At 56.5% G+C, this 26,447-nt stretch overlaps 1 protein-coding gene across 2 annotated transcripts in view; it reads right to left on the reverse strand.

Moving 5' to 3' along the window:
- Positions 1–933: 933 nt before the first annotated feature.
- KCND3 (potassium voltage-gated channel subfamily D member 3) overlaps positions 934–26,447 on the reverse strand; it is a 129,599-nt gene continuing 104,085 nt past the window's right edge. The window contains exons 2-7 of one of the 2 annotated variants that reach the window (XM_016223305.2): positions 10,303–10,465; positions 5,276–5,377; positions 4,630–4,719; positions 3,134–3,190; positions 1,799–2,046; positions 934–1,135 (exon numbers count right to left, since the gene is read on the reverse strand). In XM_016223305.2, coding sequence (XP_016078791.1) covers positions 934–1,135; positions 1,799–2,046; positions 3,134–3,190; positions 4,630–4,719; positions 5,276–5,377; positions 10,303–10,465 — 862 coding nt within the window. The remainder of the gene's footprint in view (positions 1,136–1,798; positions 2,047–3,133; positions 3,191–4,629; positions 4,720–5,275; positions 5,378–10,302; positions 10,466–26,447) is intronic. The other variant, XM_087828089.1, reaches the window with a different exon arrangement.

The raw sequence follows: 26,447 nt of genomic DNA on the forward strand, positions 1-26,447 counted from the left end.
CAAGGGGGACTTCCCTCCTCCCGGAACCCTCTCTTGGCACCATTCCTTTCTCCCCCACAACTTCATTCACACTAACACACTTCCAGGCGCACGGCTGCAGGTGCCTGCGGTGGGGAAGGTCGCACTGGCATGTCAGGATCACCGGGGTCCATGTAGAGACAGACGCTGGACAACTGACAAACAGCCAGGGGTGAAGCAGAGAGGGACGGAGACGGGACAGGGACAGACCGGGACACGCCGCTGTGTGGTCGCGGCAGCTTTGCAGGTCAGCTGGGCAGTGGGGGCCCAGGCTCAGTTACCTCCCCACCTGGGGGATGGAGAGAGAACTCAGCAGTAACTGGCTCCTTAGCCTAAAGCTTTTGCTATAAAAAGGGGAAAAAAGAAAAAAAACGACCCTCACAAAATGCATCGTTTTGGTTCAAAGGTACTGGGTCCACGGAGGAAAACGTTTCCTAAAAATCCAGTGGTGGTTTGGTTTCCACCTTTTCCCATGAATAAATATTATCCATTAAGAGCCTTGAAAAGGTGCTTAAATACACAGTGTTATATTTCCTTCCTGTTTTGCATGTGACAGCTCAGCCTCTGCTGCTCTTGGTCTCGTGTTTTCCTCACTGGGGTCTCCAGAAACAATTATTTGGTCTGAGGGTCCCCCTCCGGGACCTGTCCTGGCAGGCAGCAGCCTCCACCCCCTCGGCACCATCCCCTACCCTGCCCCCTCCTCTGGCCCCAGTGACAGGCTGGACCACAGGGCTGGGTCCCTGCTGCTCTTGTTCCTTCCAGGCACGAGTTTCAGTGCTGGGGGTGGGGGTGGGGGCAATGGGGCAGGCAGGATGCGAGCAGGGGAGAGGGGGACAGGGTGGTCCTAGTGGCCACCCACCAACATGCCGGCCCGCCTCACTCCCACCCCCCGCACTGGCCCTGTGTCCGGTGGCTTTACAAGGCAGAGACCTTGACAACGTTGCTGGCTATGGCAGGAATGTTCCTGTTGGGGCCTGGGCTGGCAGGGGGCGGCCGGCTCTCGCCCTCGGGAGTTAGCGCTGGGGGCGTGGGGATGCTGATGATGGCTGTGGTGATCTGGGATGTTTTGCAGTTTGGTCTCAGTCCGTCGTCTGCTTTCAGATTAAGGCTGGAGCGACTGGGATCAAAAAAAAAGGGTGAGTTGAAGATAGTGCCTCTTGCTAGTGGCCCAAAGTTTTCTTGACCCCTGACATTTCTAGCTCGTGGTAACTAGGGGGAGCTTTCGGCGTCCCTCCGGCTCTGGTTTGGGTATCAGCCCATAATCATCCATCCAAAGCTTCATTCCTAAACTACTAGCAACTGCAAAGTCGTGCATACTGGGCTTTGGGCTCAGAGAATAGCTTTCCCCCTTCGGTGGGTTGTGTACCTATCATTTGACTTTTATTTTCCCTGAATTCCTTGCAACTCACTGGAGGGGTGGGGAGTGACCTAAATATTTGCAGAGGGAGGAGGGAAAGTCAGTCTGTGATTCAAAGTCAGCCTGGGACAAGCTGTGTCTTACACAAGTCTGCAAATTAGTTCCTTGGTCCATTCTCTGCACAGGCATAGGCCATTTGTGGATTTTTGGGGGGAGTTATTTTTTCTGGTATCTAATCACACATTGGGCCAAAGCCTGCTTACAGTACCCCCAAAGTGTATGAAGGGCGAGAAGGAAGGTGGGGGAGCTAGGGGTGACCTGATGCATTAGATTAGGGGGTGGAAGGCTAGGGGTTCTCCTGAGGCTGAGATGGTTTAGTTCTGTGGGTGGGCCTCTGGGAGTGACGGGAGGGAAGGCGCCCACCTGGTGGTGAGGGAGGGCTGCTCACTGCCCTGGATGTGGATCGTGCTGAGCTCTTGCATGCTGCGCAGGCGGGTGGCCGGCAGGTTGGAGTTGGGCAGGTGTGTGGTCTTCTTACTACGACGGGAGCAGCAGGTGGTCGTGAGGCCCGGGTGGCTGGACAGCGAGGGACTTCTTGTGGACGGGTAGTTCTGCATTGAACTCTCCATGCAGTTCTGCTCGAACATCTGCTCATCTATGAATTCGTGGTTCTGTGGGAAGCAGGAGGAGGAGACGTAGGAAGGAGGTAGGAAGGAGGGGCACAAGCCCCCGGACTCGATGGCTGCCTCCCAGCTGCCTGGGGCACAGATGGGCATCAAGTGAAGAAGGGGAGAGGGTTTGAGGGCAGCCCTGGCCATCAAGTTGAAGGGGGGGCTGCAGTTAAGTCATGATGTGGTTCACACGCCATCTCCAGCATGAGCTGAAGGGGTACAGAAAACATGGAGGGGCTTAGTAGCAGAGACCGGACTTATTCCACAGGCTCCACACAGGACCCCGGGGGGCAGGGAAGGAGGTGCTACTGTGCGTGGTGTGTTCTGGGTTGTCTTTTCTGGATTGAATGGAGGGAGCCTCAGGAATCTTGGGTAAGCGTGAGACAGAAGCTCAGAAAGGTGCTGGGTTACCCACAGAACTGGGAGAGCTTTCCTCTTGAAGGCCAGAGGGTCAAGCTGTCAGGGTCATGATTTCTTTTAATTATTGTTTTGGGTTTTTTTCACCTGATTATGGGATATGGGTACCTGGGGCTATGGATACCTGGAGGCATAGGGTTCCCTAAGTCAAAGGTAAGCATGGGAAGGGAATGCTAACAGCCTCCTGACTAGAGGCCAGCAGGGTGGGTTGGAGCTGAACCCAAGAGAAATACAAATGACTGTTTGCCCCAGGTGACTAAACATCTATGGCACCAACGATCTGGCCAAGGCTGCCAGGGTGCAGAGACAGTCTGAGAGGTAGCACGAGACCAGAGCTCAGAGACCAGCCCTGACCCAGATACCAGCCGTCCCTGTGGAGCTGGGGAGGTGGCCCAGATGTGGCCCTGGACACTCCCAGGATACCAACACAGGTGCCATGTTCCTCCACCCCCTCCAAGCCCCTGGGGAAGTTAAAGAGGGAATCGGAAAGGCAGCTGGACGGTTCACGAAAAACAAAGCCTGAGCTGGTGCTGGGAGTGACGGCAGTGGGAGGAGAAGCCGCAGAGGCGTCAACAGCACATGCAGAGAACCAGACCAGGGGCGCGTGAAGGATCCACAGACTCAGAGCAGTCAGAGAGGGAAACATCAATTAATTTTTAAAAAGTTATACCTTGATGGTGGACGTTCGTACAGACAACAGGGGATCATCCACAAGATAGGACAACCCCTACAGGACAACATGCCAACAGAAGATAGAAACACCATTGATTGTACATTCCGGCATTCCCAAGCTCAGAGCTGATGTTCAGCCTCTCAGGCCCAGCATTCCACCCTGGAGTCCCACATTCCAGCCCTGCCCCCAGCATTCCCCCTCCTCTCCCCAACATTCCACCCTTGGCTCCAACATGACCCTGCCCAGACCCCACGTTCATTCCTCCCACCCCAACATTTCTGCCTCTTCCATCCCGACATTCCTCCCCTAAGACCCAGCATTCCACCTCCTCGGTTGCAATATCCCACCCCCACAATCCGACATTCTCTCCCTCAAGTTCAGCATTCGCCCCTTGGATGCCAACATTCCACCCCTAGATGTCCAAATCTCATTTCTTCAGTGCCAACATTCCAGCCCTTCAGACCCAAATCGTTTCACCCATTCTACCCAACACATGCAACTTGGAAAGGGCAGTTGGGGCCGGGCCTATCCCTTTGGCAAGCTCCGAGTCTTTGAAATTCCAGATTACGCGTATGCAGTTCCTGACCCTAAGAAATATTTGGTAAGTCTGGAAACATGCGTTTTCAGAGCACCTCCCCATTTCGCGCAAGTCCTCGCTGGGCTCAGCTGCCACCCGTAGTGTCCACGTTTGGCTCATAGCAAGAGTCAAACCACATCAGGGAGGCCGGGATGTGGAACGTGGAGAAGCTGAAAGTTCCTCCTTAGTGTGCTGAGCTCTGGCTGCAGGCTCTCTGGGGAGGGAGTTTCTAGAAAAGTCTCTTTGACTGCCTACCCAGACTTTTCCTCCCTCCCTACTGTTCCTAACACTTTCTGCCAAGGGGCCAGGACGGGCCCACTGCCCTTCCTCCGTCTGTTAGTGAGGTACAGGCATCATTCCACATTCCAACGGTGACGCCCTGAGCTCCCTGGGTGGCGGGTGACCAAGAGGAAGTGGTCACAATAAAAATCCCTGCTTAGGGAAATATAGGTGCTGCCTCCTTTATTCACTGCCCCCTGTGAAGAGAACGTAGGGAGCAAAGGGACCCACACATGGCATCAACCTAGCCCCAGGGACAGGACAGGGACTGACACTTGTCTCTGCTGTCACATAGCAGTCTCGTAGGAATTCAGGCCTAGTTTTGAAGAGGGAGGCCCATCAGAACTGGGAAGTGGGCCATGGGACTGGTGTCAGGGGTGGAGAGGCTGGGGTGATGGCCTCCTCAGCGCTGCTGCAGGGCACAGCTGGCCCCTACCTTGGTGACTTTGCCCCACTGCTGGGGTCTTCCTCCCGAGGCTTGAGGGAGCCTCATCACTACCGTTTGGATCTGAAGGGGACAGATTTTGACCTCCAAAGCTGGGCCCAGGATGAAGATGTAGGTAGAGCTCTCTGAGCTCGGACCCTCGTAACAGGGCCAGGGGCCGGGGTGAGGGAGGCGGCAGTGGGCGGGACTCACAGTGGTTTTTTCCAGGCAGTGCAGCAGGTGATGGTGCTGGCTCTCGATGAGCGAGGTGGTCTTGCCCATGTGCTCCTCTTCAGGGGTGCCCTGGCGAGACAGCAAGAGAGACGAGTATAGAGCTTGCGAGTCTCCCTCTCTCTACCCCTCATTTCCCCACAGCGGTAGGAGGGCACCAGAAAAATCTGGGTGAAGCAAATTTTAGGGTCACCGTAGAACACGCCAGCCTTTGGGCTGGGGTCCTTAGTCTAAAGCTGGTTTAGGGGTAGCAGTGACAATCCCATGAGAGAGGAATGCGGAGGAGATGCTACCTGGGGAAAGTTTGGGAACATGTCCTCAGGGTTCAAACTGGGGCTTTGAGGAGGGACTGCTGGTGCCCCGACAAGAAAACAAGTCCATCAGCCCCTCCACCTCCCCAGCCCAGGCCCTCTAGGCCCCTCCCATCCCCTCCACCCTCCAGCCCAGGTCCTCTAGGCCCCTCCCATCCCCTCCACCCTCCAGCCCAGGCCCTCTAGGCCCCTCCCATCCCCTCCACCCTCCAGCCCAGGTCCTCTAGGCCCCTCCCATCCCCTCCACCCTCCAGCCCAGGCCCTCTAGGCCCCTCCCATCCCCTCCACCCCCCAGCCCAGGTCCTCTAGGCACCTACCATCAGCTCCAGGGCCTCGTTGAGGAGCCCATTGCGCTTGCTGTGCAGGTAGGCATTGGAGCTGCCTGTTTTGGCCACACGGATCCTGGCAAGGCGGGCTTTCTGTGATTGGCAGAGATAATCAAAGAGTGAGGTCTAAGGACTGTGACCCTGGCAAAGCAGAGCAAGGGGTGTCCCAGGGACACTGGGTTCCCAGGTGATTTCAGATGCAAGGGAGGAGGCTGCCTCCCCAGCCTCATGGATCTCTGTTCATAGGCCCGGGGACTGGGTCTGAGAGACAGTGTCATGATCAGAGTTCCCAGGTGTTTCCACTCGCTTCTCCAGCCCAGGTGTCACCCTGGCAGGAGAAACACTGTTCATCAAAGTCCCCTCTCCTTCCAGAAGTTCCCTGACCTTTCTTGACTCAGTATTGTGTTGGGTGTTTCTCACCTCTAATGGGCTTCGAGCTCTTCAAGGAGCATATGTTACTCCCGTGATCCCCCACAAGGGTCTAGTGCACGTCCCTGCGTACAGCAGGTGCCCCAATATTGGTCATTTATGAAAAAAGCAAAAAGTGTGCATATGGGCCCAACGCCTCTTCACTCTCCGCTTTCTGTGTTCCCCTTAGCACTTGTTACGAAGGTGGTATCCCTTTTATATACTTGTCCCGTTACTGTCTCTCTCCCCCCCAGAACATAAACTCCGTGAGGGCAGGAGCTTTTGATTTTTTCACTGATGTATCCCCGGCGCCTAGCAGTTTTTAAATAAATGAATGAATGTGCAGTTGCACATCTGTCTTTGGGAGTGGGTGCGTGCACGGGTGTGTGAGTATATGCTTTTTAAGCCTATTTTTGCCGTGTATGGGGGTGGGGGCGAGTGTGGGAGCGTGTGTGTCTGTGCGTGTGATGGAGGGGAGGGTGGGACGCGTTTCCATACAGCACGTCAGCTCCAACCAGGACAAGTGAAAAGTCCCGGCTCCCACCGGGCGGCGGGCAGCACGCCTCCCGCGGGAGGGTGGGTGGCCTCTCGAGGGTGGGTGGCCTCTCCACGGAGCCCATCTCTCATTTGCAGAAGCAGAGGGAGGGGCTGGACACACCGCTCCCGCTGGCTGCTCTCCTCCCTCATGGTCACAATCGGTGTCATTATGTCAGCAGCAGAACCACAGAGTGAGGCCACAGAGGAAAGAGCCTCTGGGAGAGGGAGGAAGCACCAGCAGAGGGGTTCCTGCTGGTTTAGGAAAATGCAGCCCGAGGCATGTGCTCTTGCAGCCCCAGCCCCAGGCCACTGGATGCAGAGGAGCCCCAGGCACTCAGAGGGCTCGGCTGGGGCAGGGGGCTCAGCTCCCCCCTCCTGCCTCTGGGAATGTCAGCGCGTCCATTCCCATTGCTTTTCGCCCTCTCCCCAGCACGGGAAAGTGTCCCCTCCTAGTGTCCACCTGGGCCAGCTCATCTGCTAAAAGGAAGCCAAGGACTCCGAGTCGGGCCATCCACAGAAGCACAAAGGACAATTTCTACCTCTTGTTTCCTGGGAGCCGCCCAGTGGCCAGCATGTCCCTGCAGGGACAATTCAACCCCCTTCCCTGGCTTCCAAATACGGAAGAGGCCAGGACTTGAACTTGGAAGATCTGCTGTGGTTTCTGAGGAAGACGCTCTCCTAGACGGAGAGGAGGAAAGGGGACGTGGGGGAGAAAGGATGGTAAGTAGCCCTGTTAGTGTCCTCTCTCTGAGCCAGGACATTCATTCAAGGCCAGGACAGTCCTCAGTCCTGGGGTCCTGCTCCAGCCCTCGGTCAGCCAGTGTCTGCCTCCAAGCAAGGTCCTTACGGGGGATGTTCTCCTTTTGGGCCCGGACTGGGTGTTGAGTAGCCTATGGAAATGCAACTGCCTCGAGCTCATTACTGCCTTGCGTAACTCGATCATGCCACTTAGAGCTCGACCTTTCTCGCGTCTGGGGTCTGTCTTCATTACGTTCTAGAGATGAAAGATTCTCCTGTTCTCCTCTGTGGCACTTCTTTTAATCTTATCTTACCCTGGGCTCCATTAAAGCAACAGATTGTCATATCAAATGTACTGTATCGTTTAATCATTTCCCACGCAGGATAAAGAGGTTTGCAACCTGTTTACAGAACCAGACCCAGAGCCTGAAATTTGGGGAGGCTCTGTGGCTTGGCTTTGAGCCCCTGTGGGCCGGCGTCTGGGGCTCACACATATCTTTGCCTTCTGCGTGCGGCCCAGAGCTGCTCACTGAGCAGGTGCTCAAGCGGGCTCGTGGGGCCCAGGAAGAAGGAAGCCAGGCCTGGGTCAGAGACCCACGCAGGGAAAGGCTGCAGTGGCTCCATCGTGTGGACCGGCCAGCTTCACTCCCATCGGCCATCAGGACGACATGAGAGTCTGAGGTCACCTCGGCTCTTTTAAAGACGAGAAGTGGCCCTGGCCAGGTGGCTGGGTTGGTTGGAGCGTTGTCTTGTGCACCAAAAGGTTGCAGGTTTGATCCCCGGTCAGGTCACATACCCAGGTTGTGAGTTCAATCCCTGGTCGGGGCACGTACAGGAGACAACCGATGGATGTTTCTCTCGGATAGCTGTGTCTCTCTTTCTCTCTCTCTCCCTTCCTCTCTAAAAATCAATAAAAACATATCCTCGGGTGATGGTTTAAGAAAATAAAGACAAGAAATGGGGGGCATGCGGGGAAGTGACTGATCCGGGCAAGGCGGGCGGTGAACTGGCAAGGCCAGCTCAGGTCTTCCGGCCCAGCTTCCATACCATCCATCTCCTCCTCCCCCGAACCTCCGGCAAGTTTCTAAACTTGATGCGCCAGGCCCGGGAAGCTGCATTTTCCACAGGCGTGGAGATGCCGGGGTTGGAGGAGGGGTCTGGACGGAGGATGCGGCCACCCTGGCTGCAGTCCCAGGAATGGTCTCTGCTCAAGCCTCTGCTGGTCCCCCGGGCGCCCCTTCCTCGCCTCCCGGTGACGGATGCGAGAAGCAGGCAGTATTCTCGTAGTTTCTCTTCTCCCCCCTCTTGTATTGTCTCTCTTTTCTCCCCCCTCTCCCGGGAAGTCCAAGGTGAGAAGGTGGAAGAGAGCTGAGCAACCTTGAGGGGAGACAGTACCCAGGGCAGTGAAAACGCTGTAAATATTTACTCTGACTTCAAAGGGAGCCTGGAGGGGAGCAGGAGGGGGGTGGACGGCGGGGGCAGAAGGCGGGAGTCTCATCTTTGGCACCGGCAGAGGGAGGAAGGTGCCAAAGCTGCTTCCTCCTGGATTTAATCACACGGCCGAGCTTTGCAGATTCCCCGGGGAAAGGGCCACTGTTCCATCCTGCGCGTGGATGGGATGCTCTAGGAGGCAGGCGGGGGCGCGAGGATGGAAGGGGCGGGAGCCCGGGGGAGCGCAGCTCGGGTGCGGCTGTTGTGGGCACAGCCTAGGCTCCGGGGCGAGCTGAGAATTCCTTTGACCCTCGCCTTCCTGGCGGGCGGGGGTGGGGGCTGCAGGTGGCCCCCTGGGCCTTCGGCCTCAGGCTCCCGAATTCGGAAAGGAGAGCCCAGTGTCTCCCTGCCCCTTGCTCAGGACGGCATCATGAATTCAGAGCTTGTTCGAGCTGGCTGCTGACGGGAACAGGCAGGAGATAAGACTTCTATTTCTGGGGTGGCTAGCAGGGGAGTGGGGGAGGAGCCCTGACCTTGGGTGAGAAGGTAGGAAACGGGCACTGGGGGATGCGAGGGGACAGCACAGAGCAGCGCAGGCCGGCCGCAGAACAGGCCCCGGTCGGGATGAGCCAGGATACATCTCGCAGGGAGACAGCGGAGCGAGGAGGGGCGGCCACAAGGTCACACAGAAGGCCGTGTGCTGGGATTTACTATATAATTTTGCAACCTATACTCTATTATTAAGCATTATTACATGTAAATCAGTATACACTCAGGAGCTGGCTCACACGCACATGCGGCTTTATGTCATTCAGGACACAGGCCGGCTCTGCAAACCTGCGTTCCGCCCCGCCTCGGGGGGCCTGCCCTGTGGGTGGCGGGCCAGCCGCAGGGACCACGCGAGGAGGAAGCAGCTCAGCTGCAGGGCATAGGGCCTGGCACATAGTAGGTGCTCAGTAAATGTTTGTGGAGTGAAATGAAAGAAAGAATAAAGTCGGGACACCAAACCTCAGGCTTCCGTAAGTGACCCTTTCACTGAGGTCCCTGTGGCCGCTGCACCCGGAAGTCTCCCTGGAGTGACATGCTCCGAGGGATGGCAACCCTCTCTGTCTCCCCTTTCCTGGTAAAAGCCACCATCTAAGAATCTTCACTGGCCAGGTGTCAGGCAGGGTGGGGGGTGCAGGGGCGTGGATGAGCTGTTCTGGATGGAAGGGGAGACCGGTCAGGACAGGCGGCTTCTGTCCACACACTCGAGCTTCCTGCTGTCTCTCCCCACTCGGGAAGGAAGCATGAGGGCCTCCCCCCACCCTGCCTGCGCCACCAGGGGACACTGGACACACTGAACTTTCCCAGGGCCCACAGTTCTGCTCCTGATCCTCATGGCAGTTCTGTGCCTTGACCCTGAGACACCCCGAGGTGACTAAAGCCACTGTGCCGTCTGCCCCTGAACTCCACGGCCTCGGAACGTTCTTTCATTCATTTTTCTTTTCAGCAGATTTATTTTTGTCACTGTGCTCTGGGTAGGCTATTGTCGGGTATTGAAAAGCGATGTCCCCCAGGCAGTTCCGGGCTGGGAGAGGGAGGCGTCGAGAGCACTGCCGAGTGGCGGTGGCTGAGATCTAGGAAGGGGAGCCAGGGCCCCAGGAAATTGCACAGAATATCCAAAAAGGAGATAATCAGCCTTGGATCACTGAGGGCTTGTTGCATTTGCAGCTGGCTGGGGCTGGAATGCACTGGTAGGAGGAAGGGACATGAAGCTACCTTACCTTTCAAAGCCCGAGGGCGTCTGCTGAAGTCCCCCAGGAACTCCGGGCCTGGCAACCAGACTGTGACAGGTGCCAAGGCAGAGGGCCAGGCCCCACTCTGGTCCAGCAGCCCCGCCCCGCCCCAGGTCTCGGGCTTACCTTCTGTGCCCTGCGTTTGTCAGCCCTCTGATTCTGGTGGTAAATCCGGCTGAAGTTGGAAACGATCACGGGGACCGGCAAGGCGATGACCAGGACACCACTCAGCGAGCAGATGGACCCGAAGATCTTTCCAGCAATCGTCTTGGGCACCATGTCTCCATATCTGAGGGGGAGAGAAACAGGTGTAAGGAAGAGGGGCCACTGGGGAAACAAGTCAGAGTCCCCTGCCAATCACTGACTAGTTCACTCGTCCATCCATCCATCCATCCATCCATCTGTCCATTCAACAACTGTTCAGAGTTCCTGATATGTGTCAGGTGCTGCGATAAGACCCGGGAATGAACAAAACAGACAAGACCCTTATGTTCACAGAGCCAACACCCTGCAAGGTGAAGGCCATAAACAGGTAAGTGAACTCATAAGACCACCCTGACCTGTGGGTACTTCTCTGGAGGGGACACGGGTGCTGTGCCAGGTTGGGAGTGTGGTCAGGGTCGGCCTCTCTGAGGAGAGAACATTTAAACGGATCTGAAAGGACCTTCGCCCCTGGGAAAGAGTGTGCCGGGCAGAGGGAACAGACAATACGGAGGCCCTGAGGTAGAAGGGGCTTAGCTTGTTCTAGTCAAGGTTAAAGAGCCAGCGGGGCTGGGGGAGGAAGCAGTTACACAAAAGGGGGTGGGGGCGGTAGGCAGGGGCCCGATCACACGGCGCAACCAAGAGCCATGGGTGAAGTTTAAACAGAAAAGCAACACGGTCTCATTCGTGGTAATAAATAACACGTAACAAACCCACCTTCCACTGGCGTGGAGATTTCTAATTTACAAGCACTTTTTTTTTTTTTTAATATATCTTTATTGATTTCAGAGAGAGGAAGGGAGAGGGAGAGAGAGAGGTAGAAACATCTATGATGAGAGAGTCATTGATCGGCTGCCTCCCACATGCCCCCCGACTGGGGATGGAGCCCGCAACCCGGGCATGTGCCCTGACCGGGAATCGAACCCCGATCCCCTGGATCCTAGGCCGACGCTCAACCGCCGAGCCACGCCCGGCCGGGCTCTAATTGACAAGCACTTTTACACATGGACCCTGTGAACATGGCGTCCTAGAGCCCATTCTCCAGACGCAGCCACTGAGGTGTGAGGTGAACTGCCCTCGGGCGGGTACAGCTGGGATGAAACCCACTCCTCTTGCTTTCATCCCTTTTCTACAAACCACGCTGAGAGAGGGAGAACCCCGAGCTCCAAAACTCAGGCCCTTGAGCCGGGAAGCCACTCTGGGGCAGAGCTGGCTCCTCTCGGAGCTGCTCCGAGAAACCCTTAAGTACTTCACACTGCGGCAGCTGCCCCCTGGGACCACTTGGCTGGGTCCCCCGCAGCCCCGGGCAGCTGGGCCAGGGCCTCTCTCCTCCAATCGGTAAAACTCTCCACAGCAGTTAAGTGTCTAGTCTCCTCTTTATTGAGATAATTTCAAGGACTTATTAAGCAAAGAGCAGGTGAAACTCCTTTGGCCACAGCCAGAAACACCATCTCATGGCTTCTGGAGCAGAAACAGGCTTAGGAGGACCAGGAATCGTTGCTGCTGAAATAGTGAGGCTCCAAGTCACTTGTCGTGAGGGGGCCCCAGCGTGGGCTCCAGCACGGTCAGAAGAATGGGCTCCTCACCCCGGGAACACCTGAGGGCCTTGGGGCTGGGCCGCGGTGGGCATGTGTTTGGTGAGCGAATGAATGATTTCACCTACGCCTCTCACACCCCGAGAAGTCGGCTCCCATCTTCAGAACTGTCTTCCTTTCCTTCAGTGTCCAGGCCTTTGTCCCGGCTCAAACTGTCTCAGTCATGCCACTAGCGTCGAGGCCTGCGAGAGCTCCTAGGAACTCAGACACCATGCTTGCTTCTCAGCCACCATCCTCAGGAGTGGCCGCCAGCGAAGCGGTTGAGAACTTGGCTTCTGGAGTCAGGTGACCTGGGTTCAAGACCCACCCAGCTCCACCAAAAAATAACTGAGCGACTTTGGGGGAATGCGGCCCCCTTGGGGCAGGCCACTTCCGTGTGGAGTTCGGGCCACCATATATTCTATGGGACACGGATGAACTGGACCATGTCCAGAGGAGGGGGGCTGGGGTGGTGAGTTGTCTGGAAACCCTCTCACAGGGGAAACAGTCAAAGAAATGGGGACAAGTGGACAGGGCCTGGGCTAGGAAATTCACGTGCGTCACGGGGTCCCATAATGACCCCACGTATCCGGTAGGGTTACCCCTCAGAGGGATGCGGGGCTGAGGCCCAGGGAGGTCAGTGACCTGCTCAAGATCACTCAGGCAGCAAGAGGCGGAACCGCCTGGGTTCGAGCCCAGGTGGGTCCGTTTCCACTGCCCTGCGCAGTCCTCCCATCTGCTCCCTGGGGCCCGGAGAGGGGTGGGGAGGCCCTGCGGAGTCAGCCGAGCTCACCCTTCCCGTCGCCCCGCCTCAGCGGCACACGCACAGCGCCACACGCACAGCGCCACGCTACCTGGAGCAAACCCTGGCCCTGCCACTTATCAGCCGGCGACTTTGGGCGCTCTACTTGGCTTCCCTGCCCTCAGTTTCCTGCGATTGATAAAACAACGGTACCGCGTCACAGGGTTATTGGAAGGATTAAATGAGTTACTCTTTGGAATGCTCGCTTCTGGCGCACAGTAGGAGCTTGGCTTTAAATAAGTCTGGCTTTAAATAAACCCTGGCCTCAGACCACCATGGTTTCTAGACTGGACTTAGGCAGAAGCCTCTTAACCAGGCTTCTCGCTCCCGATTTTGTTCCCCTTTAATTTACAAAGAGCGTCTTCTAAAAATACACATCCCAGGGCGTCATCCCCCTGCTCCAAGCGCTTCAGTGAGTGTTGCTGGAACGTGTGAGCGAATGAAGAAAACCCGTTGTTGCAGAGACGACGTGCCTGCGACACGGGACCGCTCGCCATCCAGTGGCAGCTGCTGCGGCCCATCGTGCCCGCCAGGGGCCGTGGTGCCCCCTGGGCCCCGCCTTACAGTCCTAAAGGCTTCGGTGGCCTATTTTCTCTGCGGAACTTTGAGGAAAGAGAGGAGTGAGAAAAAGAAAAACGAAAAATGTCCTGGCCTCAAAAAAAATGGAAGCTGTGTCTTTGTTCCCTTTTTGGCCTCCCTCCTCTCATGCCAATAAGGCCCCTGCCCTCCTACCTTCTCCCGGCTCTGCGCCTGGAGGAAAGGAAGGGACAAGAAAGCCCCTCCTGGGGGCGACATCCCAGGTACCGATGAGCTACGGTGCTCGCCCCAGACGTGGGGCTCACACCCGGACTTTACCTGGGACCGCGGGGGGGCAGCCATCTGCCCCTGGCCGGCGGGGCTGGGGCCCAGCTTCCCTGCGCACCTCCCCCCAGCACCCTCTCAATCCGCAGCGCCGTCTGGGCTGTGGCGGGAGCGGGGAAGCTCACCCTCCCGATATGGAAGGCTAATTAATTTGTAGTAGGGCTTAGGGATAATTAAACTTTTTATCTGAACTTAAGCTGCATAAACCGCCCGCCTAGTACAATTAATCGCTGCCTTTACTTCCCCCTCCAGGTGCCCAGAGATAAGCGGAAGCTAAGCTCCCATCTGATCGTCTGCCGCTCAGGCAGGGGCAGGGGCAGGGCCGCCCGTCGGGTGGGGGTCGGATCTTTCCTGCAGGCCCCTGCCCGGCCCCGCAGGGCCCAGCTCGGGGAGCTCAGCCAAGGACACGCACCCCAGTCCTGCCGGGCCTGCTCTTCCTGAAACTGGGCCTCAGTCCCTTCTCCTCAGTCTCAGTCCCCAGGAGACTTGTCCCCCGGACCCCTCCACGCTCTTGGGAGCGGAGGTTGACAGAAAGGGCCACGAGGAACATCGCGCACGTCTGGTCAACCACGGAGCTCCCTCGGCGCCCTTGCCCCGCAGGCCTGCGCCGTCTGCCTCCGTTTCCCCATCTGTTCATCTCAGCAGCCCCCTCCTGGGCGGCTGCCCGGCCTTCTGCCTCCCTGGGCCAGGGCGCATGCTCAGAAAGGGGTGGGCAGCCTCAACTACAACCGGAGCACGGGCCATGACAAGCCGCGGGAGTGCCCGAGTGGGCGCAGGCTGGGTCTTGGGGGGAAGTGGGAGGGGCCCCTAAAGTCTGTAGAGCAGAGGAGGGAGCGTGGCCAGGGTCGGACAGATGGCACCCCCAAAGGGGATGGAGCACTCAGGTCAAAGTCATGGGGGGACAGGGAGTTAAGATGCAGAAGTTGGGGCAGGTATGTGCAGAACAGGCCAGCTCTTGGGGACAGTGTTTGCTGGTGGTGCAGACCTTGTCTGAAGGTCCAATCCTGCCTCTGCCGGCTCTTCTGATTCTCCGGGAGCCCCAGTGGGATGGCCATGGGGACAGTGAGACAGAGAGGTGGGCAAGAGGATGACAGGGCCCAGAGGAGTCAGCCCTCAGCCGGGACAGAGGTGCCCAGTGATCTGGCCACTTGGCCCTGTGTACAGCCACCAGGTGTCCCCACTCACCACAGCACTGTGCCCTCCGCTGCCCACGGGGCAGATCCAGTCTGCACCAGCTGCCCTTTCCAGGGCTAATCGGGCCCCCTGCCCTGCACCTTGTATTGCCTGGCACCGCCCTCCTCACCTGGGTGCTCCCCCCCCATCCCCACCCTCTGAGGACCAGGAGCCGAGTCCCTCTTCCATTAAGTCTTCTCTGAGCTGCACTTGAGTCCAGGTGTCTCAGTCTCAGATTCTGAGAGGGTCTTGAAAAGGCTCACAGGTGACAAGCGCAGCCCCAAAGGGGCACAGGAGTCCTGCCACAGGGGCTGCTTCAGCCTCTGCTCCACCCTGAGGGGCTCCCTTCACAGGCCGTGGAGTCAGACAGGCCTGCACTGGAGTCCCTGCTCTGCCTGCTCAGCTGAGAGTCCTCGGCAGTCACGAGCTCCCCAGGCCTCAGTTTACCCTTCTGAAAAATGGCGTTGCAATGACCTACCTGGCAGGGCTGTTATGAAAGTTATGCCTGTAAGAGCTTTTTATAAACTGGGAGATGGGCTTAGTTATAACGAGTTTTATAGAGATAAAATAGTTTGCTGTGTGTGTATCAACTATAGTTATGCATATATATAATTAGCTATAGTTACATATAAAACTTGTTATAATTCTACAACTATATATAACTAGTTACAACTGAGACCCTAGTTGTTATTCTGCATGGAACAACCTGGGGCATCGGCAGGCTACTTACACTGTCGGTTTACCTGTAACTTGCACCTCAAGTCCTGGTTCTGCCCTCACCCTCAGGAGCCCCAGAGTATGTCTGTCCCTCTGCCGGTGTGACAGCCCTTCTCCCAGCTCCTGGGGCACAGCCTGGAGCTGGGCACTGGTGGCTGCCACGTCACACCTGCCTGTCCTGTCCTCCCTGGCAGGCCCTAATGCAAGAACACGGGCCTCGGATTGTAAACCTGCTTCTCTCTCCAATTGCGCAACTTTGGGCCAGTGACTCAGCTCTCTAGGCCTCCGATCCCTCGGCATAAAACCAGGAATCATGACTCTTTACAGGGCACGGGGACTGTGCCCTCACAGACCCCACAGCACGGCACTTACCATTGTTTGATCAGTGTGTTTCCACTAGACGGGAAGCCCCTTGAGAGCAGGCATGGCACAGCACCAGGCACATAGTAGGTCCTCATGAATCTAACACCATCTTCTTGAAGATGGGGTTATAATTTCAGCGCCTCTGCCATTGGGGACACGTGAGGCACTTTTGGGGTGATGGACTAAATCCAGTCATTCTAAGGCAGGTTCCCCTGGGGCCTGGGGCAGGACCTCCTTTATTTCTTGAGATCAACAAACGCAAGAACTAAAGTCACACCCAAAACATGTCTCCTGGCCCAGCGCTTCCTGGTCCACAACCCCATTCCTGCTCTTTGCCGTGATGACGTAGGAAGGTGAGGGTTCCTTACCAGAGATACTGCTCCAAGGAAGGGGAGTCCGCCGAATTGCACAGTATGGTCTCCGTCCTGCCCCTGCCCCCAGTCAATGCTGGGGCAAGGCCACTGCTGACCCAGAGCAGCTGTAAATGCTTCCAGATTCAGGGCCAACAGGGAGCCTGCTTTCCCCTTCCTGAACAGCTCCTGGCCTAAGCTCATTCTGGAAATTCGAATGAGCAAAGTTGGCTACAGATGGCCACTGATGAGACAAAATCATCTGCCCCAAAGATGATGCCATCGCCTCTGCAAGCAGGCCCCGGTTCTCAGCGCCCAGCGGCCCAGGGACTTCTAGAACCATGAAGGGGCCTTGCCGAGATGCCTCCTGCAGGTGGGCTTCAAGCCCTGGAGTGAGGGGGACAGGGGTGCCCTGAACAATCCCACCCCGCCCCAAATCTGGGTCATCTCAGACCCCTGGCCTCTCGGACACAGCCAGACAGAGGTAGGGCAGGACCAGGGCAATGGCCTGTCTCCCCTTCGAAGGCCTGCAGCGCCAGGAAGAAGGTATGGAACTGGCTCTGGGGGAGACAGAGAGGAGAGGAGCCACGGGAGCTTGGCTGCTGTGGGGTCTCGGGGGCTTAGTGAGGAGCTAGGCAGGGGCTCCGGGTGGGTGCTGGGAGGCCAGGGAGGCGCTTTGTGTAGCCCAGGAGGGAAACAACTGTGTTTTGATTAGAAAGAGCCCCAGGGGATTGCAGAATCTCACACCCTGGCTTTACTTGTTCTGTTTCAACAACAGAAAATCATTTTTCTAGACTTAGAAAAGATCATGTCACGCTTCCTCCGTGTGCGTGTGCACGCGCGGGTGCACCTGCGGTCATGCCCATGCACTGACCTACTCCTTGGATGGAGGGCTCTCCAAGAACAAGGGCCTGTGTCTCAGTTAAAACATTATGGATTGGTTGGTGGCCTTGGTGAGTTGCAGACACTGGCTGAATTCTGGGGACTCGAAAATGATTAAGGCAGGGTGGCCACCCTGCCCTCGGGACAGGCCCGGGCTCCAGGCAGACGCAGGCTCTCCGGACGGCACCCACTGCTCCCCGCCTGCCGTGGGGCCCTCTCCATCTGCTGATGGGTATCTGGTCTGGCCACAATGGATACTCACAGCCCTGCCCCGGCTCCCAAGGCAGCGCCGGAAATTTCAAGCAAGCAGCTGCTTCCTGGTCCAGTGTCGCCTGCCGTGGACAGGATATTACTGAGATGGGCTGGATGTGCCCAGCAGTCTCCTGTCTGCCCTCTCTGCCCCCGACTAGGGAGCAGGGGGCCCTCCTCAATCGACTGGTGGCTCCTTCTGTAATAAACTGGGTGAGTCGTGAGTCTTGCTGCCTCTCTAGCTTTTATTTCTTTCTTCTGATTTGGGACTTGGTTGGGTGCCTGGACGCAGGGACCATTTAGTCTTTTCCTGGTCTTGGTCCTAGAGATGGGCCTTTACCGCACAGGAGGGGCAGGTTGCTCTTGCTGAGACTGCAGCTTGGAGAGGAGTGGCTCCTGGTTGCCCTGAGACTGGGGAGGGGACAGTGGAAGGAGCTCCATGCACCCAATGTACCCTGAGGCTGCACCACACAGTCCCCCCTGGGCACCGGCTGACACACCCTCGACTTCTCTCCAAGCGTCCCTCATGGCGGGAGGGACAGCAGGTGTCTGAGAACTGTCCCTTCTGTTCGCAGCGATGATCTGTAGCCAATTAGCCGAGCCCAGGAAGGTGGAAAATGCCCGTCCCCAGCCCTGGAGCCAGCAGCAAATCCAATGTTTCCTGCAGACATTTCTGTGAAGGGAGAGGATGGGTGACCTCCCAGGACCCGGGAGCTGGTTTTCGGCTGCCAGCCCGAGGCTTTCTTAACAGAAAAGGCCACAGAGCACTCCATGGAGTAGCCTAAAATAAGAGCAGAACTTGGCCATAGCTTTTCTGAATGTGTCTGGAATTTTTTGTGCAGAAGCTGGACTTTCCCTGGGGTCTCACAAATTGGGGTTTTTGCTGTGGCAGCTGGAGAAGGGGGCAGCTAATAACTGGGGGCTAAAATAATTGGTCTCAGCACATACGCCCCCTCCAGCCCCCGCCTGTCACTCCCTCCAGCTGCAAGGGCTTGGGGCAGGCTGACTCACACACCCAGCTGGGCCGCAACACCTTCCCGACACCACAATCAATATCCAATTTAAGCTGAGTTTTTTCTGTATGAAACTGTTGAGTAAGGGGGGGGGCGGGATGTGCTGGCGTGATTGCTGATCGCTGATCGCGGGAAGGTCCGGTTCTATCAGTGTCTGTGGCATGAATTTCAGCCAGTCCCCTTCCCCTCCGTGTTTCCCTTTCCTCATTTGCTCAGCAGGTTTGGTGACCCCTGAGTCACCTGGGCTCAGGAGGGAAAGATTCGTGCTCACCGAGTCGGGCGGGTGTGGCAGATCCAGTGTCTTACACACATTGTTCCAGGATCAAATGGGATAAGAGAGGCCAAGGAGTTTGTACAAAACCAGAAAACACTATATTAACATGGGAGTGGATCTGTTTTTACTGTTTGTTCCTCACACCCAGGCAACCCTGACAGTGCCTGGCACTTAGCAGGTGCTCAAGAAATATGCTGAATGGATGAACCATGGGCGACCTGTGAGGTGTCTATCCCTGCCTTGCCTGGGTCCTGGGCTCTGGCTCAGGGAGAGGGGTGAAAGGGTGGGTGGGTGAGCCGATCCTTTGGTTCCTGGGTGGATGCCGTCCCAATTCCTGAGCCAAATGTACCCCCAGGACCATCCGAGTAAGGGGTGGAAAATCTCAGCCTGGGCCTCTCCCTCAGTGCCCGGCAGCCAGTCTTGGCTGCAGAGGACTGAGGGGTGACTGTTTTTAGAAATCGCTGGGCTCCATTAAGGTATGACTGAAGTTCTATTTTAAACTTCCCCTGGAGAGATGTTACTCACCAGGAACAGGTGAGCGACACTGGCATTTTTCTTTGAGAAATTTTTCTAGAGAATTTAGACTGGGACATCTCCTCACCCCCCCGCCACAGGCCTCCTGGGCCCAGCACAGAGTGAGTCCAAGACGCCGAGAGGCAGTGAGACAGACAGCGGTGACTCCAGCTCTGTGACCTGCAGTATTACTCGGGCCCGTCTCTCTGAGACTAAAACCGTGTTTCGAGATTGTAGTGCGGGCTGCTTGGGGTGATGGTGCCTGATAAATGCTCAAGAAGCTGTAGCCTTGAGTATGGGGAGGGCCTGCCTAGCTGGCTGTCCCCAACAGTGACAATACTCAGAGGATGTCCCCACTGCTGGGTGTGCTCCAGGAGCTGGTTTTCACACCCCTAGGGGTAGCTACTCCTTGGGTTTTGCCTCTAGGCCAAGTGGCCTCATGTGCCACACCCTGCGCTGGGCATTCTGGCAGATGCAGAAATGACCTGGGGCGTCCCTGGGCTCCCTCCACTGACCAGCATGGAGCAGCCAGAGGGCATCAGGGCTGCTGGGTCAGTGTTAAGAAGCTGCCAATGTGCCTCCCCTCCAGGGTGAGCTGGGCAGGACCCCTGTCCAGAGGACGTGGTCAGTTACAACAAGGTTCAGTGCACATTTATTGAGCGCTTGCTGTATGCCAGGAACTCTGCTAGCACTTTCTTTGCTTGGAGCTTCCACATTTTACTCTGCACAGGGCTCAGGGAAGGAGGTTCTCTATCCCTGTTTCACAGAGGTGACACTCAGGCTCATTTGTTGAATAACATCACTGAGGCTGCCCACTCTGCAAGCACGAGAGCCAGGCACAAACCCAGTTCTGCTTCTCGCCAGCGTCTGAGCCAAGGACCCAGCACACTGGCTGCTGGACACAGGCTGCAGGACACCAGTGGATCCCAGTTCCTGCCACACAGGTGCCTGTACTCAGCCCCTGGGTGCATCCAGGAAAGAGTTGTCCCAGCATCTTCTCCCCCCCTGTCCCCACAGGACAGGGCCTGATACCTAGAACTGTGGAGGCAGGGGCAGCTGGCTCCGGGTCCCAGTGACGGGGCAGGCGGGGGTCAGCACTGCACCTCCACCCCCATGCGGGCTCCAGCTGGAGACGGCAGGGGGAGCTCCGCTGGAGGCCCCTGGGCGGGGTCCATACAGGAAAGAGGGGCCGCAGGGGGTCCCAGTCACCCTCTGAACCCTAGTGAGGATCAGAAGCCAGAAATTCTGGTGCCAGCCCTAGCAGACTACAGCCCTTCAACTTAATGCACAATCCAATTTAATTTCCCTTTAAGAAATTACATATTTTTAAAAAATACATGAAGAGTTGGAAAGGAGCCATGGCAACAGGAGGCTGAGGCTGTGCGGCGGAGCCGGGGCCACGCCTTTTCTCCCTGGGCTGGGCGTCGGTGTTTCGAGGTCAGGACCCCCAACCCTCTTTCCGCCACAGCACATGTGCACATGGCGCTATTAGTCGGGGACGTGGGGTCAGCAGGGGTGGCTGCAGCCAGGAGGGAGCAGCCCACCGCTCTGTTTGTCCTGGGCCCTCTCGGCCACAGCAAGGGCAGAGAGGCCCAGGCCTGCACACCTGGGCCAGGTGAGGGGACTCTGCTCTGGGTGCCTCCCCGGCTGGGCGCTGGCTCTCTAGCTGGGTCACAGGGGGCTGGAGGGCTCAGCTGACCCTGACTGGGGCCTGTCAGGAGCCAGGCAGGCTTCACCCACTAGAGCCCTGTGGCAGCTGGAGTTGCTCCCCCATTTTGCAGATGAGGGAACTGAGGCTCCGAGGCGTGTGGTGACTTGCTCAAGGCAACAGTAACAGTATCAGTAAGTGCTCATGGTCTGTCAGGCGCCGTGCAGAAGGCTTTATCCACCTTGCCCCCCCGTTTAGGGGGTCCTGTCCCACCTACGCACAGGTGATCTGCCGGAGTTTCATAGAATTTGCTGAACACACCAGTCACTCTCAAACAAAGAGTGGTTACCCTGTGTTGGGTCCTGGGGTAGGTCTCCAGGGCAAAGACAAAGGAGATGGGCCAGCCCTCAGGGAGCCCACCATCTGAGACAGACAATAGCCAGGTGACTGGAACAGACATTGATTCATATGTGCCACGCACCAGGCGTTATCTCAGCACCAGGCACAGTAAGTCCTGGTGCCTGTCCTAGGTGAGGAGCCCACCATCTAAACTGATAACTCCCAAGCGGCAGGGACGCCCCAGAATAGAGACAGCAAAAAGGGAAGTGGGCGTGGGCGAGGTGACCCCCAAGTACCCCCAGGGGACATCTGGGAAAGCCTGCGGCCTCCATGCCGTGATAAGAGAAACATTCACTGACCATCCGCGACGAGACACGGGCTGTCCTGAGGACCAGAATCAGGGGTAGTCAGAATTGCATCTGACTTTATCCAGCGTGAGTCCTGCACACAGTGGGGGCCCGCAGGAGGGATTAGCGGAGCGACGAGTAATTGAGGTGCCTCTGTCATCGTCTCCTGTTCTTATCGCTCAGATTAATCTGGCTTTAACAGGCGCTAAAGCAGAGAACTTATTACTAGAGACACCCCCGTTGCTGGGTTGAAGGTTTGCTTTGGGAGCCTGGAGGTTATAGCAGGAGAGCTGATGTAACTAACACACCGTCCCCAGTCTCTTCAGATGACCTGCTGGTGCAGGGGACATAGGCCCCTACATGGTGACCGCCTCCCTCGTGGTATCCACGTCTGCAGCCGCAGCTCTGCTGTCCGAGGCAAGTGCTTATCTGTCTCCTCCGTCTGAGTCCCTGGGATGTGTCTGCGCAGCCAGAGCAGGAAGGCCCAGGGCCCTAATATTTCTACTAAATAGAGGAACACCTGGCTACATTTGCACCCTGACCCACGTGGCGCCTTTATTCCAAAGAACACAAAGCAATGGGAGGACTTTGGCTCTGAGAGGCTCGATCCTCTCTCTTTGGCAGAAGGGACAACTGAGGCCCAGGGATGTGTGTGGACCCTCAGGCCTGGGTGGCAGCACCTGGACTGGAATCTAAGGGGGTGGGGGTGTCCAGACTGCACTCACAAAAACCGAGTCCTGCCTTCTGGGTGCCATCTCCAGCTCCCCGGTGGCCAAGCTGGCTTTCAGGCAGCCCCTTTGGCTCTCAGGAAATTTCATTCATCAGAGTGTGGTGATGTCCCCTCGCCTCCCTTCCCCTCCCTCCCCTTCCCTGCTCTTCTCCTCTTTGGTCACCCATTTCCCTTCATGATATTTCCAGCTCATAAGCACCACAGCTCAGAGAGATCAAGAAGAAAGTGGAAGGAATTTCTGGACTCTCCTGCACGATCTCACACAGGAGAAACTTCCTCCCCGGATGCTGCCCTGCCAGCGCCAGCCTCTCCCAGGACCCTGGGGGGGAAGGGAGGGGAGGACAAGGGAGGCAGGGGTTACGGTGGGAATGACAGCTAACCTCGCTGGGCACTCACTCACACTGTGACAGGCAACAGGAGCTGTTCATAAATCACCCCCCTAATCCTCACAACAGTCAATGCGGGAGGTGTTATCAACACTCCCATTCTACAGATGAGAAAACTGAGGCACAGAGCGTCTAATCACATGCCACTGATCTCAGAGAGCTGGAGCAGGATGCAAATGCGGCTGCAGGGCCCCAGAGCCTCTGGGCCAGCGCCGGGCCTCTCCCTCTCTCACAGTCTTATTCATGGAAGGAGCTGGACATGTCAGGTTGAGGGTCCCCCTGACCCCCAAGCCTCTGGGGAAGGTGAGAATGACTGGAGTGGGAGGGACTCAGACCCTCCGGTTCTCCCAGCAGAGCTCCACATGCTCTCCCAGTGGTTCATTCCTTCATTCCACCAACATTTCCAAGGCTGCGGGGAGGCCAGGGAGGAACAACCTGACATCTGACCAGGGTGGGCTTCCCCTTCTGGGAGCCTCTGCTTTTCTCCCACTGACTCATCAATTATGCAACTGCCAAGCTTTTTCATATCCCCTAGAGACTGGGCTGAGACTCCAGGGAACAGGTGCGAGCGAGGGGACTGCGATGCTCTCCAGACCCCCTGGGTGCAGGGGAGACTGCGCATGGCCCCCCTAGTTTGCCTTCTCGTTCTGAGCCCTGGACTGGCTATTCCAAGGAGCGTCCTCCCTGTCTCCTCGGGGTCAGCAGGGCAGGTCTAGGCCTGGCTCTCTGCAGAGCTGTCCCAGTTCACGCCCCAGGTGCGTGAGCCTCAGGCTCTGTCCCCTTTTGAGGAGATCCGGGGACAGGCCCCCGAGACACAAGGCCCAGAGGAGGCCCAGCCCCGCACCACAGAGCCTGCAAGGAAGGCTCCCTTTATTTCTTCCCTCATCTCTGAGAGGCGCAGCTCAAGACGAGAGGCAACTCGAACCCAGAAGGGCTCGCTTTTCAGGAGCGCTCGCACATCCCCCGGGTGGCCACGCGCATGTGCACGCAGCCTCACTTGCACACGTTCACAAGCATGTGCACCGCGTGCCCGTGTGTGCTCAGATTCCACCTGTGAACAGTGCGCGGGTCAGGTCTTCTCACCCCCGAGGAACCAGGTGGAAAGGAAGGCACCGCCTCGCTGGAAGTCAGGTTAGAGACCTGAAACAAAACCCCAGCCCTACCGGGAAGAGCTCATTAGCGCCCCTGCTCCCCTCCTCATTAAGCCAGAGCTCGCTCATCAATATTCATAGAATTCTAAAGCAAGACTGAGGTGAGATTTAAGTTAATGCGCAACAATTAAGGCCGCTCACAGCTCCTGAGCAGCCTGACCCGGCTCCCGGCTCCTCCGAGCAGAGATCTGGGGTGCTTCTGGTCCCCCGGAGGGCAGGAGAGGGGACCAGGTGCTGGGACAAAGCTTTCAGTAGAAGACTGACCCTGTCCCCACCCTCGGGTGCCCTCGTGGTAGCAGGTCCCGGGCCCTGCTGGCGTCAGGCTGAGAAGCACTAGTTAGGGGAGGGCCTTGACCCTCAGCACCCAGCGCTGGACGCCCACCTTTGCTTTTTAATTTCAGCATGACTGAGGCGTAACCGACGAAACGGTAAAATATTTCTGTTCTCTTGGCAAGTTTCAGGGATGCAGTGCCGTGTTATCAGCCCTCGTCACCACGTTTTACATTCGATCCTCAGAACTTATTCATCTTATAGCTGGAACTCTGTACTCTTGTACCGATTTCTCCCTATTTCCCCCACCCTCAGCCCCTGGAGACCACTTTTCTAGTCTGTTTCTATGACTTTGACTTTTAAAAAATTTTTTTATATTCCACATGTAAGTGACACCATGCAGTATTCGTCTTTCTCTGTCTGGTTTCTTTCAGGTGGCCACCCATCTTATAATGAGGTAACCGTAACCAGAGAGAGGTGCATGTTTGTCCAAGGTGGCCACGCCAAGCCACGAGTCCCAGGGCACTTTCTGCCCTCCCCACCCCAGCCTGTCACTAGGACCAAGAAAGCTCTCACCTCCCCCGGGGGTCTCTTCTGGGGTCTGGACCTGATCTCTCCTCGTTCCCGAGCTCTTTGATCCAGTACACTGCAGCCAGATTAATTTTCTTAAACGCAGGTTTAATTGCATCACTCCTCGTAGCAAACATTCATCGGCTCCCCACTGACTATGAATTAAGTGCAAACGCCTCGTGTTCTGAGGTCCAAATGCTCCTTTACAAACTTAATCACCACGACTCCTTACTCACTTCCCGGCGATCCAGCCAAGTGGAACCTGGAGCTCTTCCCCAGACGAGCGGTGTCCTTTCCTGCCTCCCAGGCTTGTTTGTGTGGCTCCTGCTTCCTGGAATTCTGTCCCCTGCACCGTCTACCTGTCAAAACCCCATCCTTTCCCGGGCCTGTTTCAAATGTCATCCCTTCCATTAAACTGATTCCGTTTCCCACAATCTGATGTAATTTCCCTCCCGGGAATTTTGCTTGAACTCCTGTATCACTACGCCAATATCTAGGCTGTTATTATTATTAATTGAGCTGCATGCCGATTATTTTTATAGAGCACAATACCCACGCTGTTATTATTAGCTGGCCTGGACGGAGCAGTGGCATACATCCATACAGTTCAGCTAATAATAATAATAATAATAAATGAGAATGATATAGTAGGCAGCCAGACAGATGTGAGCAGAGCAGGAAGGATGGGCCAGGTACAGAAGGTCACCAGGGCCGAAAGCCCCGGGCGCCTAGCAACGGGTAGAACTGGGACCTCGCCCCCAGGGTGGGACCTTGCCCCAGGGTGACCTCTCCTCCCCTAGCCTATTGCTGGTGCTGTGGTTTAGATCCCCTGACCTTCCATATCATTGGTCATGTGGTTCGGACCCTCCCCTGACCTTTCCTTCCTCGGCATGTTGCTAGTCATGCAGTAGACTCCCTTCAAGGAGGAACGAGGGGGCCGGAGGAAAGCCTCGCAGGACTCCCCTACAGGCCCTTGCACGCCCACTCCCTCAAGCGTTAAGCCCTCAGGATAATGGGGTTCGGACCCACATCAAATAATCTTAGCAACAAAGCCCCGGGTCTGTTGACCACAGAGACAGAGTTTTGGTCTAACAGGAGAGAACATCTAGGCCTCAGTTGTATTTTAGCTCCAGGCCCAGAAAAGCGGCGAAACCAGATGAAGTGACGCCATGGCTGACGTCAGGACCAGCTGCAATGACTAATGACCCTCCACCCCAGTGCGGACCAATCAGTAGAGATCACAACCCTGAGGAGACACACCTGGAAAGCTCATGAATATTCTATTGAGATCCTCCCGAGACCTCCCCTAAAGTCCCCGCCTTTGGAAAACAGACAAAACCCCTTAAGCCGAAGGACCCAGCGTGCTCTGGCTCTCCTGCACACCCACGCCTTTCCTGCTCCTTTGCTCCCTTAAGGCACTAACCCTTGCATTTTTTCCTCCTAAGCTCCAAGGGCCCTTCTTTGGCCTCTGTAACTTGTTTTACTGAGTCCATGCAGCCCAGCTGGCTCACTTCTACCTCTGTGACACTCTAATTAAATTTTCTCTTATAATTAGAGTTCTTGGTTCTGAATTCTTTCTCAGCCGAACTCAAGGACCGAGGTCGAACTTCGCTGGTTACATCTGGTGCTGCTCTCCTTTAACAAGAATAATAGCCGTAACAATATTAGTTATTACGTCCTGAATGTCTACTATGTGCCAGTTGCCTTGTACATATTATACCCTGCAAGGCAGAGGCTGTTATCCCATTTCACAGCTGACTACATTGAGGCTCTGACGGGGGAAAAAGACCAACTCTAACTGGATGCAAAGGTTTTTCTCTTTCTCTTTTGCTGCACTGTTGCATGGTTACCTTCGGAA

The sequence above is a fragment of the Miniopterus natalensis genome, chromosome 19, assembly GCF_054644295.1.
Source record: "Miniopterus natalensis isolate mMinNat1 chromosome 19, mMinNat1.hap1, whole genome shotgun sequence".
In the NCBI taxonomy this organism is placed as follows: domain Eukaryota; kingdom Metazoa; phylum Chordata; class Mammalia; order Chiroptera; family Miniopteridae; genus Miniopterus; species Miniopterus natalensis.